Genomic DNA, 20,321 nt, shown 5'->3' with positions numbered 1-20,321 from the left:
TGCCTCCCAGGTTCAAGTGATTCTCCTGCCTCAGCTTCCCAAGTAGCTAGGATTACAGGTGCCCGCCATCATGCCCGGCTAACTTTTGTATTTTTAGTAGAGACGGGGTTTCACCATGTTGGCCAGGCTGGTCTCGAACTCTTGACCTCACGTGATCCCCTTTCCTTGGCCTCCCACTTTCAAGATGGGGACATTAAACCAAAGGCATCGAACCAAGCATGGAGTCCTTCTGAGTGTGAGGCCCTCCTAAGCACAGGCTGTAGGCACATGAAGCCAGGCATGAGTCTGTGTGTGCATATTTATGCTGGCTGCTTTATATTTTGATGAGAAAGGGCTGTCTCATGAGGTGACATTTGATCAGGGACCTCAAGGAGGTGAGGAAGCAAGACTTGCAGATACCTAGGACAAGAGCAGCATGATCGGGGTCCTCAGGCACTAGTGTCTTTGGTTTATTCTCCGAACAGTAAGGAGGACACTGTGCCCGGACCCCTGTGTGAGAGGATGGGGATGGAGGATGAAATCAGAGAGGCAGTAGGTCCCTGAATCATGTGTGGTCTCAAAGGGCAAGGTAAGAACTTGGAATTTTTCCATGAGGAGATAAGAAGACATGGGAGGGTTTGAGCAGAGGTGGCATGGCACAATTAGATTTTAGAAGGATCTCTCTGGTGACGGTGGGACAATTCTCTGTATAGGGACAAAGTTGGAAGTGATGGGACCATTTTGGATGTCATTATTATAGACCAAGAAAAGATGGGTCTTAGACTGGGTGGTATGGATAGCGGTAATTGAATCTGGTTGGATTCTGAGCATCGTTCACAACAAGAGCCAATGGAAGTTGCATATGAAATGGATATTTACCTAGAGTCCTGGTCTGAGAGAGCAGATAAAAATGGTCTATCATAAAGTAGTGAATTTCCTAAGGTTCTACAGCCAGTGCATGAAAGAGCTCGGGAAGGCAGAGAACAGAAGTCTTGTGCACTTTTTCATCTGTTCTCCTTCTACAATATCTAGACTTTTCCCAAAATAACCCCTATAACATCCTCTTCAAAACATCTCGTGTAGCTGAATCTGCATGGATTCCATTGCCACAATTTCGTCTGTATACAGTACCTTGGAAGAGCTTCTCAGAACATAATGTCCTGGGTGGGGTAACTTTACCACTAAGTCATGTTTCTGTGGACTCTGCTTAGAAATTGACTGTCTCCACAGTTTCATCTGAGTGACGTCCTGACAGGACACAGTTTCCCCTCTTCTGTTTTACTAAATTATCTCTTGGCCTCCCATAATAGAACAGAATCAATAAAACAGGTTGCTACTGGGTTTAATGTACAATTGTAGGACATATAAGTCCAAGTGATTAAACTACATGTGGCTTATTTTTCTGCTTTTCAGCACTTCCAGACCATGCTGAAGTCTAAATTGAATGTCTTAACACTGAAAAAGGAACCTCTCCCAGCGGTCATCTTCCATGAGCCAGAGGCCATTGAGCTGTGCACGACCACACCGCTGATGAAGACAAGGACTCACAGTGGCTGCAAGGTATGGGGCATGTGGCCAGCAGGGGTTCTCTTGGTGAGATAGCCTCAAGGGTGTGTGGGCTTGAGACCTATGTTTCACAATGGTAATCATTTTTAAGAATGAATATATGAAATGACCAACAAAATAAACTCACAGAGTGATGGTAGACTGAATTCATATCCTGTTTTATTTTTCTGAATGATCTAACACTATCACTTTTGGACACGCATTAAAGACCTAGGGTTTTTTTTTTTTTTTTTTTTTTTTTTTTTTTTTTTTTTTTTTTTTGAGACGGAGTCTCGCTCTGTCACCCAGGCTGGAGTGCAGTGGCGTGATCTCGGCTCACTGCAAGCTCTGCTTCCTGGGTTCACATCATTCTTCTGCCTCAGCCTCCTGAGTGGCTGGGACTACAGGCTACAGACACCCGCCACCACGCCCAGCTAATTTTTTGTCTTTTTAGTAGAGACTGGGTTTCACCGTGTTAGCCAGGATGGTCTTGATTCCCTGACCTCATGATCTGCCCGCCTCAGCCTCCCAAAGTGCTGGGATTACAGGCGTGAGTCACCGCGCCCGGCCTAAAGACCTAGGTTTTAGTATATATGAATAAAATTGTATTCTCTCTGTGATTTCCATAGCTCTGTGGAACTTTGGGGTTCACAAGAAAAGTTTTGTTCTCAGTGATAATTCTTCCCTTTGTTCTTTCAGTCTGAATAAAACATATCTTAAAGAATGAAAGAAAAACACAAAAAAATCAAGTTTTCTAACAGTTATGCTTTCCAAATCCTTTAGGAATAATTTCGCATCTTTGCTTTGCTTCAGCTCTCAAAATTTATACTAATATTCATGCCTCAGAATCCAGAAAAAGCATTTTCATTTATGCAAACTTTAATGCCAACATAGAAACAAAACTAGAAATGAAATGTATAATTTTGGTAAGCTCTGGATTTTTTCTCACATGATACTCTCTTTTGCTTGAGTTGATGAATATAGTAATCAATTTAGAGATCACAAAGAAGATATGTTTTATGCATGTTTTATCATCAGAAATTTGTTTTGAGTAGTGGAAATAAAATAAGGGACAAGGAAAGTGCATTTGTATATGGATTTCTTTCATAACTTTGTAGATACACTCCTTTCCTTGATGCTCTCCTGATTGCTTTCAAGATATACTCCTTTTCCTTATTGCTTAGTGTTAAGGCATCAGTTCTCACATAGCTGTGGTCAGATTGGCGTCTCCAGCAATCTTGGGTGATGGTGGTATGCACAAAACCTCACCCACATTCATTCATTCCACACATACTCATTGGGTGCTCACTGTCTGACCGGCGCAGTGTCACAGTGTGGGCAAAACCCACCAGCATCTTTGTGGGATTTAACTGCTCACTGAGGGGCATGGGAGGAGAAAATCTAGGTAAACAAGCATGATTAGCAAGAAATCCAATTTGTGAAGAACTTGCAGGAGAATCTTTCAGGCGAAAGAATAGAACATACTAATTCTATGAGGTGGGTGGTCTTGGTGTGTTTGGGAACAGGGAATAGGCCAGTGTACCTGAGAAATTGAGAAAGTTGTGATGAGTGGTGGCACTGGCGGGGAGGAAAGAGTCTTGTGGTCATGGCGAGAAGTTTAGGTTTGATTCTAATTATGATGGGGGAATCATCAGTGGGATAAGGCAAGTGAGCTATGTGACTCATTTTAAAGTGATTTTAAATGGTAATTCTGATAAGGCGAACTTCCAGCTTCCCAAGAGCTATCGTCAGTGGCTCTGCCTTAACAGGAGAGAGTGAATCAACAGAACTGTTGTTAGGTCCATTGCATTTAATGCTTTTGGTGAATTGATGATACAAGGGAATTATAAAAGTACTCATTAAATTTGAAAGTGATATGAGATTAAATTCGTTATACATTCTTCAGAAGATTTATTAATGCTATTTTGATTTCTGTTCCTATGAGGGAAGATGGTGCCTCAAAGTAAGATGAAATCAGTAGGGACAAGTATATGGAGGAGAATTAAGTGTGATAAAGCCTATAAAGTATTTTTAAAATGGGAAGGGCAAAAACTACAAAGTTTTAAAATAAAAATACCTAGCAATCTAACAATCTAATTTAGATACTAAATAAATGTGTGTGTGTTTGTAAGAGAGAGAAAAATATTTGCTAGAATAAAAACCATCATTTTTCTGAAAAGGATTATAGGGTTCATGTCTGATGGACTAATTTTTTCTGTGTACTGCCTTAGGTTGTGCTCATTTATTTTACTTTTAAAAGGACGTTGAAAAAAAAATAGTAGGAATTCAGAAGAGCGTGCCAAAGAGGGCAAGGGTTCCGCTGGCCTCGGTATGTGTGGCTAGCTAGACAAAGGAAATCGGCAATGATTTCATTTGGACACCAGGAAGAACTTCTGCATTCAAGGAGAAAAACGCATTCCACTGGGCTATAAAAAATTTATGGACTCTCCATCCCTAGCAACCTTGAAGAGGCGATTCCAGGCATAGATAATCATAACCCTGGAGTCAGGAATCTGGGCCAACACCTCTTGAGGGCTTTTCCAGCGTTATTATTCTATCTGAAGGAAGAAAATCTGCAACGTGTAATTCTCCAAATTGTATGCTATCGACAGAATACACTCAAGTTTTGACTGGAAATGTACTGGTGTTTTATTCTTTAATTCTCAAGGACAGTGTCACTTTTGTGTTCTGAGTTTTGTTAAAAAAAAAACTATTTGAACCTTGAAATTTTGGTTTAAAATCCTTTTAGATCTTCCCCAATTTTTTCTGATCATCTTCAAGAACAAAGTCCAGTGTTTCCTCTCTGATTCTTGCGAGTAACTTAGCTCACAAGATGCCAGCTGCAGAAGGAACGCTCTCTCGGGCTCACGCCTCCCAGGAATAATGAACACAATGTGCCTGGGCCCAGCTGCAGGGCCAGCTCACGGGACCCTCCGCCTTCACACAGTGGTCGCTCTTTTTTCCTAATAGCTCTTATAACTTTGGGTTTGGGGAGGGAAAGAGGCAGGAGGAAGCAAAGGAAAGGGGGAGTTGAAAATGGGTGGCGGCGAGCACCATTGAGACCCTAGCTCATCTCAGATTTCCCATTTTCTGCTGATCTGTATTCTCCGTGGGTCCTGACGGGATTGCCTTGCTAGGCTATTCATGTTTCGGGCAGCTGGGTCTTTGTGTGTTCTCCTCTATTGCAGCCACTTTTTTTTTTTTTTTTTTCTGGAGTAGAGTTATTTAACTGTACAACCCACTGCAGTGCATTAGGACTCTTGTTGGAGCTGTTTGGAGTATCGGATGCTGTGTGTGATTTTGCTGCAGCAATGATGGCTTGTCACACCTTTCTCCTCCTATCTAGCAAGGTGGAATCCTAGGTGGCTTCAGTTTGTTAGCAAACATTTATTGAATTAATAGTCATTGAAAACCTACCATGTGCATGGTATTGTGGAAAAGGGAATACAAATAGGTATTGTGGGGGGATGCAACGTATAGCCAAGTACAGGGAATAAGACAAGTGCCCAAATAAATAAATCACAAGTACTTCTGAAACTTGTGTGAGTATCAGAATCCCCTGGCAAGCAAACTCCTGGACCTTTTTACCAGAGATTTTGACTCAGGAACTCAGCTTAGTGCTGGAAAACAGGAGCCTGCACTTTAAATTATACCATGTAATTTACATGAAGGCAAACCATGTTTGGAGGTTGAAGTTCTGAGCTGCAGAGTAATGTGACAAGAGCAATGTAAGTGACATGAACAGACACGTACCCTGGGAGGTGGGGAGTGGGATGGAAAATGGGATTTGGTGGATTTGCTATTGCAGTCCAGAAAGCTGACTTCTAAGGAAGAACTGGGCTCTGGAATTACTGGATCAGATGTGAGCACTGTGTGTGCCGCCTTATCCTCCAGCAGGAGCTGCCCTCCTTTGCATTGAGACTTGCAGGCCCATTCACTGAAGTCCTCAAAGCCTTCACAAAATAGTGATAATAATGATGACCATAGTAATAAAAAAAAAATAGCCGGGCGCGGTGGCTCACGCCTGTAATCCCAGCACTTTGGGAGGCCGAGGCGGGTGGATCACGAGGTCAGGAGATCTAGACCATCCTGGCAAACACGGTGAAACCCCATCTCTACTAAAAATACAAAAAATTAGCCGGGCGTGGTGGTGGGCGCCTGTAGTCCCAGCTATCCGGGAGGTTGAGGCGGGAGAATGGCGTGAACCCGGGAGGTGGAGCTTGCAGTGAGCCGAGATAGTGCCACTGCACTCCAGCCTGGGTGACAGAGCGAGACTCCATCTCAAAAAAAAAAAAAAAATAGAAATAGAAATAGAAGTCTTAATAATACAGAGCTGACACTAAAGAACAGGTGTTGATTAATGCATTAAGCACTATCTATGCACTTTTCATGGCATAGAGCCATTTCATCCTCATGGCAACCCAACGGTTTAAGCGCCAGGTGTAGCCCCATTTCACAGATGAACTAGTTGAGGCATAGAGAAGTTCATCTGACTGTCCCAGGGTCCCTCGTTAGTAACTAGCAGAGCCTGGATTTGAACTGCAGCATTCTGACTCCACAGCCTGTGCTCCCCCCACCGGATTCCACTGCCACTGGGTGGGTTCTGTGTCTATCCACAGGTATCTCTTGAAACAGGTGGGGCAGTTGTGTCCTGTGATTTTGAGCAAGTTGTTTCTTTTCTGCAGACTTCTGCTTTTGCATCTTTCATAGGTCAGTATCAGGATCTCATGGACTATACAAAATTAAAAAAAAATTAAGGGCTAGTTGATTTGGCAGGTGAGTTGTTACACACTCCTTAGTGGATTCTGAGTTCCTTGCCTACCATCCCATCCTGCTCTCTTTCATCCAAACGTCCAAGGCTGGAGGATTTACCTTGTTTAATTGGATTGGAATGTTATCTTTTCTTACAGAAACCAGAAAGCATAAGGAAAGTACTAAAAATATCATATAATTTTACCCCAGATATACCACGCAGATTCTCAAATTTGGTTTTCTAAAAAAATAAAAAAAGGCACTCTACGATGAAAAGTCATATGCCTTATAAAAATTATATGTGTAGATATATAACCAACACAAAATGCCCACTGAGTTCCTGTATGACCATGTGGATGCTGTACAACACCCATTCCACAGTGCTTATACTGTTAAAGCAAAATAGCAGCAATGTTGTAACAAACAAACTGACACATAATTGGGGATTTAGCACATAACATATGTCTTTTATTTAAAATGTTTTATAAAGTTTGTGATTGGTGCTAAGTTCTGAGCATGAGGATTTCTCTGAGTTGCAAAAGGGAAGTAACCCAGAAGAGGAATACCAAGGGGAGGTGTGTGTGTAGGAACAGGAAAAGCAGGATCATTAGCAGTTGTTGACATGGGTCTCCTGTTTGGGACTGAATCTGCCTGCCTTGATTGGGAGAGTACTTGGCTGTCTTTCCACCACATCCTTTTCGTATGGCTGGTGGGGTCAGTGTCTGAGGTCAGCCCTGAGGGTTGGCTTCAGGGGGATGCTTCTCCGGGCCCCTGAGGCAACCTTGGATGTCAGTGGTGAACAGGGCCAATTTAGCATGAGCTCTTTTCTTCTTTCTTTCTCTCTCTTTTTTTTTTTGAGTCTCGCTCTGTTTCCCAGGCTGGAGTGCAGTGGTGTGATCTCAGCTCACTGCAACCTTTCCACCTCCCAGGTTCAAGCGATTCTCCTGCTTCAGCCTCCTGAGTAGCTTAAATTGCAGGCATCCGCCACCAGGCCCGGCTAGTTTTTGTAATTTTAGTAGGAGTTTTCACCTTGTTGGCCAGCCTGGTCTCGCACTCCTGACCTCAAGTGATCCACCCGCCTCAGCCTCCCAAAGTGCTAAGATTATAGATGTGAGCCACCAACCCAGCCAGAATGAGATCATTTCTTTGTGCTCCACTTCCTTTCTGTTCCCTCCCAGCCTAGGCTGAGGGTGTCCATGTCTTGATTCTGCAGCCTATCCAGCAGCGCTTGTTCCTTTGTCCTTCTCCGAGAGTCCCACCAGCGCCTCACCTAGGCCTGTGCTCACCGTGTGCTTGGCCCCATCTACCCAAACCTTGCCTCCTCCTGAATGAGGCACTTGGCCTGGCTTGATGTGAAGCCCCATCTAAAGCCGCTACTGTCATCTTCCCATTTGTGAGGGTAACTGTCAAACAAACTAGTTTCCAAGAAGGAGTTAATGATCTGTAAACCATAACAATTTCTATATTGCCTTTTTTGAGATTCCTTGCCTTCAGGTATAACAGTAGTAGTCCCTTAGCTCTCAGGAAGGAAGAGACTGATTACAGTTTCATAGAAGGGAGGGGTGATGTTTCTGAGCTGAAGGCTTTGCGGGTAACCCTTAAATACTATCATGGAGTGCTTGTATAAAATAGCCAGTCTTAGAAATGAATTCCAGTAATCCAGCTTATCTCATGATAAGGACTCTTGATTTGAATGTAAGTGTATTTGAAATTAGCATCACATGTATCTGATTTCTACACCTAAATCTTTGGGTTCCGTTGATCAATTATGTATTTAACTTGAAATACAGTCATGTTTTCTCATTTTAGACAAAGGGCCATTTTTGACTCCTTAACACAAATGAAAATGTTAGTTTATTATGTGACCATCCTCATCACATGCATCTCAACAGCTCTTTCTTGGTGTTGGCCATTTTGGGCATTTCTTGAATCCTATGCCAATTATACAGACTTTCTTTTGCAAAGTGAGTTTCTGACTTCAATGCCAAGACAGAATACAAATAATATTCTATATAATTTATATATAATCTAATCTAATATATATATATTAGATTCAAGCCTGTGGTTTCTATTGATATTTTCATCTAAATTCAGAGTCATTGATATTTATTTTCTCTTCATTCTTTCTTACACTTTCCTGTAAACAAATCAAAACATTCACTTCTGCTTGTCTCCTCAAATGCAGGAAGCTAAAAGTTTATATGAGCTAACCTTTGTTGTTTCAGAGAAAAGCTTTTATTTTTCTGCAATTTTTACTTTTGTAGACTTGTAAATATTTTTCTTCTCTCTCTACCTTCCTTCCTTCCTCCCTCCTTCCCTCTCTCCCTCTTTCCCTCCCTCCTTTCCTTTTTTCCTTTCTCCCCTTTTTTCCTCCTTCTCTTTCTCCCTTCCTCCTTCTTTTCTACTTTTCTTTCTTTCTACATCCACAAGAATTTATTGCACACTGTCAGGATTGTACACTTACATACAGACATCTACCTGCCTCTGAAATTTAAGGACCAAGGAGCTAGCAGAATCAATGGAAAGGAAGATTTTAAAAACCAGAGGAATCTCCCCGTCCCCAGCAGGAACTTAAGCCGCCCTCAGCCTTGCTCCTCCCTCTTCACCCTGTCCAGTGCTCATTCTCCTAACCTCCTTGTTCTTGTTCCAGTCTCAGAGGAGTCAGGAGAGAAAGTGGATATGGCTTCAGAGGTAGCTGAAGCCTCCATCTATTGTTTTAGTGTTGGTCTTTAAATGTATGTTCAAATACACACTCCTTATGCTACTGCGGGTGTACCTAGCGTGGAAGGATGTTATACATGTGGTTTTAATGTAAACTTCTTCGCCGCAGGTCCAAACTTAGAACTTTGCATTCTATACTATGGTCTTTCCACCAACAGCCGTGGTGGCTTCGGCAAAGCTCATTATCCTTTGTGACCTCACTTTTGTTATTTGTTGACTAAAATCTTTTCATACTAGGAATTAAAACCTCCCAGCTGATACAGGTGTTTAGAGGGAAGATTATAACTTTGCCTGATTTATCTGGTTTGCCACATAGAATTGACCCTCACTTAATGCTTGTTGAGTTGGATGACAGACTTGTTTATGGGGTCATTCTTATGATTGGTGGGTGCAATAGAGCTGTTGTCCCATGGAGGGATTCTCTGGAGATCCCTGAAAGCTTCAAACTACTTAATTCCATGTGCCCCATGCACTGTGAGGGCTATAGCTGTAAATCATGGTCCTTTTACTTTAGAGAATCAGATTTGACATTAAAGCCTAACTTTTGGGCAAATGACAAATATTATAATTTTCTTACTGACAAAATTAGTCTACTTCTTGATTTTAAAAACTCCTGGGGGATCAGCAAAGATTCATTAGTGAAAAAAATGGGAAAACCTACTAAGTGTTTAAATATATGAAAAAGATAATATACAATTTTTGTTCAGCAATACTATGGAAAATATGCAGTCATCAGAATTTTGTTGTAGAAATTATATCATATGGAAAATATTTATAATGTATTAAGTATATAAAAAAGTTGATTATAACGTGTTATCAGTATCCATTTTTATAAAATAATATAAAATAAAATAATTATATGTAGACATTTGTAATAGAATGCTGGACAGATATACTAAAATATGAATAGAAGTAATCCCTGGATAATAAAACTAAGGATAAACTTTTGATTTTCCTACTTTTTTGCTTATTTGCATTATCTAAATTTTTAATGCTGAGTGAGTATTACTTTTTAAATTAGTTTTAAAAAGTAATAATTAAAGAAAAAATTTATTTGGATGTTAAAAGTTTGTCTGGAAAATTTATAGGAAACTCCATTCTAAATGGAACATTTTGGAAAAAAGCTCCAAGTCAGTGACTTAGACGTTTGTTGCTTCTCTGTGCCCAAACAGAATTTCATAAATTTCGGGGAAAGTGACGCTTTTCCATTTAACTTGTGATTTGTCAGGTGTCAGACTTGTCTCGTGTGCTCAGCATAGTAATTGTAAACCTACTCAAACACATTTGAAAGAATGACATACTGGTTTGCTGAAGGCTCCTTCCTGGCAAAATTAGTGGCTTAAAACACCAGAAATTTACTCTCTCATAGAGCTAGAGGCTGGGGTCCACAATGAGCATCATGGGACAGAAATCAAGGTGTCAGCAGGGTCATGCTCCTGGCGGCTCTAGGGGCACAATCCATTCTGTGCTCCCTGCAGTTCAGGAGGCTGCAGGCATTCCTTGGCTTGTGGGTACATCACTGCAATCTCTGCATGGTGGTCACATTGCCTTCTCTTCTGTCTCTATCAAACCTCCCTCTGCTTTCCTTTCTTATAAGGACACTTGTGATTGGACTTAGTGCCTGTTGGATAATCCAGTAATCTGTCTATCTTATGATCCTTCATTTTATCAAATCTGCAAAAGGGCTTTTTCTTTGTAAGGTAGCATTTATAGGTTCCAGGAGTTAGGATGTAATGTCTTTGGGTGGCCATTATTCACCCTACTACAGATGGTTCTCTTCTAATTGGGGAATTGTAAAAATGCAAAAATTGTCAAACACACACACACACAAACACACAAAATGTTCATAGTTCATAATTTTTTCTTTAATTTTACTTTAAGCTCTGGGATACATGTGCAGAACGTGCAGATTTGTTACATAGGTATACATGTGCCATGGTGGTTTGCTGCACCTATCAACCTGTCATCTAGGTTTTAAGCCCTGCATGCATTAGGTATTTGTCCTAATGATCTCCCTCCCCTTGCCCCGACCCCACGACAGGCCCTGGTGTGTGATGTTCCCCTCTCTGTGTCCATGTGTTCTCATTGTTCAACTCCCACTTATGAGTGAGAACATGTGGTGTTTGGTTTTCTGTTTGCAGCACTATTTACAATAGCCAAGACTTGGAACCAATCCAAATGCCCATCAATGATAGACTGGATAAAGAAAATGTGGCACATACACACCATGGAATACTATGCAGCCATAAGAAAGAATGAGTTCATGTCCTTTGCAGGGACATGGATGAAGCTGGAAGCCATCATTCTCAGTTCATCAGTTTTTTAGGTTATGTTTATTTTTTCTTAAGTCTAAGAAAATTGTTTCCTTGGAATTCAGAAAGCTACTAAAAAATGGAAAAATAAAGAAAATGGCTCTGTAAAGGTAGCATCTTACTCATATGTTGAGCCAAATTCATTTTTTAATCAAAATTTCTGAAAAAGAAGAGATACTTTAACATTTTATATAGAATATAGGTATGTTTACACAAAACCTGTGGTTTTTTTTAACCTGTTCTACACAGGTTTTATACTATAAATGTTCACATTAGTAGTTTGTTATCTTCTAATATAGTGGGCACATTAAACAGTGTTTGTAAAAGATTCACAGTACTGTCACAGGAACAGTGAATAGATACTTTTCTCCTCATTTTGAGTAAAGCTTTGAGCATAAGTTTGAAAACGATGTGGGAAATATGAGTATAATATGCATATCTGAGAGAAGTACCTTGTTAAGCAGTTATTTTCCCCTTTTATGATTTTCTGTTTAGAGAGTTCATCTTTGAAATAATTTGTTGGTTTAGTTTTGAAATTTTAGTTTAATTATCTGAATTCAGGGTTTATTTATCTAGAAAAAAGGTTAATTATTCCACATATTTTTCTTGGTTGGTTTTGTGGATAAAAAATATTTGTGCTGTGGTAGACTTCATTTATTAGCCAACCAGAGAAACACTCCACAGAAAACCAATTAAATTGGTAGAAATTCATTAATAATGTGCCTTATGGTTTCCAGTGGAGATTGTATAACTTGTTAGAGATTTTCCGAAGATTATAATAACTTCAAAACTAAAATCTGGTTTATACAAATATAATACTTAAATGTAAGAAGTTAACTTTTAAAATGCTGTCTCGAGTTTATATATGTATACATATATACTCAGTATTCGTTATGTCATTCTCATTTCCAATGTTCACCTTTTGCATTAGAGGAATCTGTACTGAGTGAACCAAATGTGAGAACAAATCTACCTGCTACTCCAAGAGTAGTGTAATTTATTGTTTATTAAATGAAAAAAATGTGCTTTAGGTATGAAAGCATTAAACAAGATAGATGGTGAGTGTAATCTTATATAAACCTGGACTTTCCTTGTGATTTTTTTCCCTTGAGTTTTAAATTTTATCAAAGCAAGACGTGCAGAGATGAAAACATCAAATAACAGTGAAAAAAACTAAACATAAAATATTTTTAGCTGTCTCTTTCATCCCTTCTGCACACCTCAGTCCTGCTTGAAGAAGTGATCATAATTATTTATTTTGGCAGTTTCTTCTTGCGTTTACCTTTACATATCCAAACACTACACTTTATTCCATTATCATAGATAATATTTTTTAGCTTTCTGTTTTGGTAGATGTAGATTTAGGCCAATAATGACTATACTCACTCTCTTTCCTCCGTTTTGCTAATACGGTTACTTCTGAAAGTTTAGTGAACTCAATATCTGTGTGATAATTAAAGGGCCCATCAGAGCAGCATAATTTTTATTTCCTTTATTGTTCAATTTAGAATATATATTATTTTTAGAATTGTATAGTTTTATATACACCTACACTTAATTTTCCACAAATGCTTTATCAAATTTGGCGTATGACTATCAATATAATGTTCCCCAACTACCCGGTTATATGACATATTGTATTCTTCATCTCCTCCTGGGGATCTCACCCTGAGAGTTCCTTGTCCTCTTGTTCCTGAGTAGACTTTGTCTCTGGATCAGCTGCACTCCTTCTGTAAGTTAGGGACTTCTCTCTGTTGCTCTGCTGTGTTGGATGCTCCTTTGTTTTCTTCCCCTTTTTTGGTTTACTCCTGTATTACACTGGAGCACATCTCCCAGAAGTAAACATTGTGTGCCTTTTATATCTGAAAGTTTCTTTATTTTACTCTCGCCTTTTCAAAAGTTTGGCTGGGTATAGAAATGTAGATTGGAAATAACTTCTACTAAGCATTGTGAAGGCACTACCCATTGAATTCTGTGATCCCTTGTTACATTTCAGGAACCTGATCCTATTTGATTCAGACACTAATATTCTTTCGTATGTGACTTTCCCCCCTGTATTAGTCCATTTTCACACTACTATAAGGAACTACCTGAGACTGGGTAATTTATAAGGAAAAGAGGTTTAATTGACTTACAGTTCCACACAGCTGGGGAGGCCTCCGGAAACTTAAAATCATGGCAGAAGGCGAAGGAGAAGCAAGGCATATCTTACATAACAGCAGGGGTTGGCGAAGTGCCACACTTATAAATCATCAGGTCTTGTGAGAACTCACTATCACGAGAACAGTATGGGGGAAACGGCCCCCATGATCCAGTCACTTCCCACTAGGTCCCTCCCTTGACACATGGTGATTACAATTCAAGATGAGATTTGGGTGGGGACACAGCCAAACCGTATCATCCCCCAACACTTTGCAAGCTTTAAAGATCTTCTTTTTGTTTTTGGTCCTCTTTAATTTTACGGTTACATGACTTGGTGTGGATTTTCACTCACTTCATCCAGTCAATGGTTGTGGGTCTTTTTAATTTGGAGACTCTTGTTTCTTAATAGTTCAGCAACCTTAAGGAAAATCTTGACTTGCCCTCCTAATTTTGGAACCATTTAAGAAATAAGGACAGATGATTAATGTAGATTAGGTCAAAATATCAGTTTTATAAAATTTGCTTAGGAAAATGTAACTTAGGTATGTAGAGTCAGTGGGCTTTCTAAAACTGCCATATCTTGGTTGAAACCCTTGGTATGTTACTGTCTTCTCTCTCATTCATTTTCTCCTTTTCGTTTACAACTGAACATTTTCCATTATGATCAATTTAGTGGATTTTGAGAAGGAGAGGCGATACATATTGAAGGACAACTTGCCATCTTTTCCCAGAAATCCTCTCTGGATTGTTAAATCGTCTCTAACTTGCTAATTTTAGCCATTTGAACTTTCCTTTCTTGTATCTTTATTTAAGATGAAGACAGTGACACTTAAGTTACTTTCAAGTTTAAAGAGATATTTATAAAGTACTTTGAACTTTTTTGTGGGAGCAGTGCTATATAAATAAAATACTGCCATTCAAATACAGCCCCTGCCCCGGGTTTGAATGTAGAGGTCAATGAACTATAGACAAAATGGTGACAAATAAGATATGACCAAAAAGTGGCAATAAATAACGCAGGGTCATAAAAATTTCATAAAATCCTCTTTTAAATATGAAGAGTGATTTTTTTTTTCATTACATCCCTGGGTGTTTCAGCTCCTGGCTATCCAGCTAGTAGAATATAAAAACCACTGTAACAACAGGTGCAGATGTGTTCCTTGGTGTGCCAGTTGTTCATTTCTTTGTTTTTAATGAAAATATTATACATTCGTTTCTTGGCAAGAGAAATGATGTCTGGGCTTCTGTGTGTACTGAGTGCTCCAAATGAGACATTAGTCAGATTGGCATTGATGAGTCACCAGGCATCTTTAGATGCCAAATCCAGGAATTATAAAATAATTCACTCAGGAAGTAATGAGGATAAATGAAATTCATCATCCTGGGAGCCAGGAAAGTTACCCTGTAAGCTAAAAATCCCACTGAAATTAGCTCCCCCCGCCACATTGATTCATTAATGCATTCTCTTTAAGAGTTGTTTTCATGACACTTATGGGCAGTGCTAGAATTCTCATGTTTCCACCTAGCATGCCTGCAATAAGTGTTAGAGCAGGAGTGGTGCCATCCACTATTATGGAAACACTTTCCTATTAGTCTCTTCATGGGATGGTGCAAAACAGGTGCTTACTTAACAGAGAGCTCATTCACAGTCCACCTTGCTTTTGGATAAAAGTCCCTTTTCTTCTGTTCTCCCCTCTTTATTCTCCTTCCAGAGATTTCCTAAAGTCTTTTTACTTCTTGGCCCTTCCTTGCAGCCCCATCCTCAAGGATCCTGGTCTATCAGGAACATCTGGTTTGGAGGTAGAAGGAGCTCCAGGGGAAGGGAGCTTCAGGATCCTCAGCATTAATCGTCAATAGGAGAAATGGACCTTAGTCTTGAAGATTAAAAAAGAAAGCTTTATGTTGCAAAAACCTGGTGTCTTCATAGTTATTATGCCAACAGAACCCTAATTTCATTTCCACTCCATGGCAAGGGTCATCTTCTGGAAGAGAAAGAGCAGACAGGAAGAGAAGTCATCCTGCCATGTATATACTAGAGTCAGTCTGAGACAAAGATAGTCAAAGGAAGGAAATGTGCAGACCTATTAGGGCAATGCAAAAAAAAATAGTTTATTTGTTCATGATCAGTAAAATCCTCTGCTAGGAACCCTACTCATTTTTTCTTTTTAAATTACAGACCCCTTTAAACAAAAGAAACACTACTGATAATTATAAATGTATTAATGCATAAGCTAAATCTCTGTAATAGTTACTAATTTTTAAATATATATTTTTAGAGACAGGGTTTATTATGTCTATTTTAAAACAAATATAAAGTAGAAATGTTAGCATGAGCTACATTAGGAATAAACAATATTGTATGTATATCTTGTTAGTTATGATGGACTTCTAGTGTAGGCGAGGCTCTTCTTTAACAATAATGGATATAAAAATGAATTTTACGTGGCTTTGATAGTTTTAATATTGTTTGGCTGACTTCTTGTCAGATGCAATTGGATCATCAGTTTTCACCCCGGAATAAGGTAGAAAAGATCATATGCCAGGAGAAGGAAATACATCAGCTCTACCATTTTCTTGTTTGTGTGTGTGTGCACTCTTTTAATTACCTTAAATCTGTCATTTATTTGTAGGAATGTCAGCTGGATTTTATTAAAACCAGATTTGTAATCCGTAACTTCACTGCAGTGAGCGAATGTGAACTGTAAAGCTCTGAGTGATCCCGCAGGTGAAGTGTCCCCTCAACTCCTTTCCCACTGTAGGATGCCCACCCTCCCTTAGGATACTTCTAATTCTGTATGTGACACTAATTATATGACAAATGGATTGGTGGAGGATGCCATTGTCATCCTGTGTACTAACCATTAGTAATGCTGAATTTATTTCATATTTTTGAAGATAAAAATAACTATAAATAGAAAGTTTAATATATTCTGTCCCCAACCTAGGCGATTCTATTATGTAGCTTCTGGGGTGTACATAGCATACTTTGAGGATGAGGGCCTGGAGTACCATGCTAAGGACATGGAGGCTGCCTCTTGGCTTTGCAGGAAAGCATGCCAAGCTCATTCATGAATATCTGCTATTGTTTCAGGAGGAGAAAATGATAGACTGGTGTCGGATATTCTGATCAAGACCAAAATCCTCTCTTGGACCCCATGTGGAGGGTGAGAAAAACTAGACCTATCAGGCTAAGTGATATTCTTAGCAAACAGGTGCAGGAGCAGAACTGGCATTTCTCTTTCTTCATTCTTGGGCCAATCCTCCAATGCTGAGACTGTTCCTCCTTATTATATCATGGGAGAGATAAGGAGAGAACTCATCATCATTTGTGTGGACGTTAAAGACATTAAAATGAACTGTAGCTCATGTAGCTTTGGCCACGGTCTGAGATTTATTGACAACTAGCAGCCAGTTATGATAGTCAAGATGGTTCGTTAGCTAGGGCAGACTCTACATCTTGTAGATCAAGATTTCTTTGTAGAAAGGAAAAGTGACTTTTTCAGTGCTGGGATATTTAGATTTAGGAGGCTTTTTTGTTTGTTGTTTGTTCTTTCCTTGTTCAGTAGTTCACAGCTAGAAGAGTTCACATGTTCCTAGAGAATAAAGATGCTAAGATCAGCACTGTGTGAAATATGGAAAATCTTAGATTCTGTGGGTGGAGCAAAATGTATTTTCATTGTATTTGTAGGATAGATTCCTCATCTAGCTCGTTAATCTGTAGTGGTTTGTCTTTAGGCTGCATCATTTGACTCATTCATGATTGTACCATCAATGTGAAGGAAGTGCCATTTGTGGCACTGTATCCCTTTTTCTTTCTTTTAAGTGTAGCTAAAGACAGGTTAAGTGCCCTCACTATGATGGCAAAGCAAAACTAAAAATACATGTATTCCAAGGGAGTGTTTGGTCAAGGGAAGCTTTTCTCTCTTTTCTTTTCTCTTTCTTTTCCTTTCCTTTCCTTTCCTTTCCTTTCCTTTCCTTTCCTTTCCTTTCCTTTCCTTTCCTTACTTTCACTTCCCTTCCCTTCCCTTCCCTTCCCTCCTTCCTTCCTTCCTTTCTTTTCCCTTCCTTCCTTCCTTTCCTCCTTCCTTCCTTCCTTCCTTCCTTCCTTTCCTTCCTTCCTTCCTTCCTTCCTTCCTTCCTTCCTTCCTTCCTTTCTTTCTTTCCTTTTGTATTTTTTTCTATTTATTTCTCTTTTCTTCAGTACCCCTTTTCTCTTACTTCTTTCTTCCCCTGTTCCATTATCCTTCTATGCTCTTTTCCCCACCTGCTTTCTGTTTTTTTTCCTACTTTTACACTCTTATGTCTCATCTGTCCAGCAAAAGCACTGATGGTCCTTTGATTTGATGGGTTTAAGTAACTTGTCTAGCCCCAAACAAATCATTTCAGTCCGGAAAGTGAAATACACTAGCTGGGGATGTTTCTCCTGTGATGGAGCGAGGCATGGAGTCCGTCTATTCAAACTACACGGACTCCCAAAGGGAAATTAGATATGTTGGGAATGAAGAAGTGGGGGAACGAACACTGGAGAACCAAAAAAATACTGTCTACAACAAATATCATCCTTTTTTTCTGAGGAGGGAGTCCTTATACGTATACGTATACATTATACACCATGAGAACACAATGTAGAACATTAGGCCGCTGGGTATCTTGTTTCTTTTCCAGGCTTGGTTCAGTGATCACCCAAGTCAAATGGGTATTTTACTGAGTACTAGAGGGGATGCAGGGACTTCTGCAGGATGCCCTTGGTACCTATATTGAAGAGCAGGGATTTCAATCAGCTTTTGGTGATGGACAAATAGAAGAGGGAAACTGCATGAGTTAAAATTTAGTAAAATTTTTATAAGCACTGAGTGTTTTTAGAGCACAGTTTTTACAGCAGATGTGCTAGCTTTTACACCTGGTGATGTGAATATCACTGCTGTTTTCTTCCCCCTTCTGAGGGTCCGGGAGAGAGGGCAGGGGTTGCTCCCTGATTTGGCAGTGAAGGCTGCGTATCAGACGGTGGAGCATGCAAATTTGCTGTCATTTATCGCCTAGGGATCCAGGAACTTGTTTGCCTTTCTCTAGGAACGTGGTTTTAGTGTGAAGGGAATCTATACCCCTTTGTTTTAATTTGGCCCTCTTTGAACATCTGCACAAAGCAAAATCTTCACCTGTTCTACATAGGGAACTGTCGATGGGTTTATTTGTCATCTGCAAAGTCTCTCTTGTGCATATTCCAGTTTCTCAAACAGAACAATAGGGAGTTCATTCAGCCTGCTTTCAATGGCCTTGGTGTGTGTATGTTTAAAAATTAGCCAAGCATAGTGCTTCATTTATAGAAAAGCATAACTCTTAGTGCTGGTTTATGGAGCTTAAATTACATGCATAATTGAGGCAGATGCATTTGACATAAATTCACCTATTCTGTGCACTTCCAAGTAGAAGAGTCTGCTTATCTTTATTGTTACTTTGTTTATTTTTTGAGTCTTTCAGCACCTAGGGATTGATTTACTTTATAGTGCATTACCTGCCTTCAGTACTTAGTTCATTTCTTTGCCTTGATTCATGAAATATTTTATTTAAACCATTAGTATCTAATTGGAAACATCAGATTGAAATTAGTGTCCTTGATTTGAATTGTAGTCAGTATTAAAAGCTAGTCCTCTGGTAAGAGATAAATGTCATCTTTACTGTGAGAAATGAACATAAATATGTTTTATGGTAAAGAGTGATAAAAGGATAAGTAGGGATGCTCTATTTTCCACACTCAGGACCTCAAGTCCTTTTTGTTAAAACACACATGTCACAATTAAGCTACTTACTCATACAAATGAGTGTAGTGTATTTGACAGAAATCATTCTATTCTCTCTGCTCTTTTGTTCCTGGGATCCTCTTAAATGTATTAAACAGAGCAGCTATTTATGAGGAATCAGAGAACTGCATTCCTCAATGCGGTTTATTTTACTTGAAACTGATAATGCATGCAGAGATTTTGTGATTAAAGAAAATAGATCATGAACTTGATTGTATTAGTGTTCTTAAGTGTATAAAAAATAAAAATAGTCTCTCCTCTTCCCTTTGCATTTCTCCCTCATTATGATGAGCAAAGTAAAGCTTAGTGGTAGGAAATACCCGCTTGCCTTAAGGGAGTTGGATTTTTCTGCTGCATAGACTTTAGTTTATGGCTCATTTCTCCAAGAGAACATGTTTACTGTAAAGATACATGGTAAGTATTGGCATAGAATATATGAACCTGCTACTTAGTGTTCTCTGTCAGTGCTCTCGTCCATTACTGCTGTGAATAGTTTTAAGTTAAAGGAGGGTAGAGAATTTCAAGAGAAGATTTGTCTGAATTTCCTCGGGGGATGACATAGCACTGATAATTTCCTTTGTCAATTTGTGTCCCTGAGGTTCAGGATAACTAGTCAATAGATTGAAATCAAAGAGAGAAAGTGCCATTCCTTAATTGATTTTTAATGGAGGGTAAACAGTTCATTATCCTTAATTCAGTAAAGAGCAGAAGAAGTTATTTTCATATGTAGGTAACTTGTTTAGAGGCATTAATATATGGCTAAGTTTGAGAGGGGGAAAATTACATTTTTGAAACAATTATCTTTGGTAACCAGTGAAATACCAGAAAACCCTGTTGTACCAGTTACATATTGTTGCATAAGAAATTAACTCAAAATTAATGGCTTAACACAATAAACATTATCTCTCAGTTTCTGTGGTTCAGCAATCTGAGTTCAGGTTATCTGACCACCTCTGTCTTGGGGTCTCTCCTGAGGTTGTGGTCAAGCTGTTGGCTGGGGCATTAGTCTCATCAGGAGGCTCAACTGAAGGAGACTCCATTTCTAACCTCATTCAGGTGATTGTGGGTGGGA

At 39.4% G+C, this 20,321-nt stretch overlaps 1 protein-coding gene across 1 annotated transcript in view; it reads left to right on the top strand.

Annotated features, from left to right (window-relative positions):
- The window catches only part of PID1 (phosphotyrosine interaction domain containing 1), a 256,385-nt gene that overhangs the window by 114,185 nt on the left and 121,879 nt on the right, over positions 1-20,321 (top strand). Inside the window, exon 2 of the mRNA XM_030803060.1 lies at positions 1,393-1,539. Coding sequence (XP_030658920.1) covers positions 1,393-1,539 — 147 coding nt within the window. The remainder of the gene's footprint in view (positions 1-1,392; positions 1,540-20,321) is intronic.

Source organism: Nomascus leucogenys, chromosome 22a (genome assembly GCF_006542625.1).
Source record: "Nomascus leucogenys isolate Asia chromosome 22a, Asia_NLE_v1, whole genome shotgun sequence".
Lineage (NCBI taxonomy): Eukaryota > Metazoa > Chordata > Mammalia > Primates > Hylobatidae > Nomascus > Nomascus leucogenys.
This window is presented reverse-complemented; position numbering and strand designations above follow the sequence as displayed.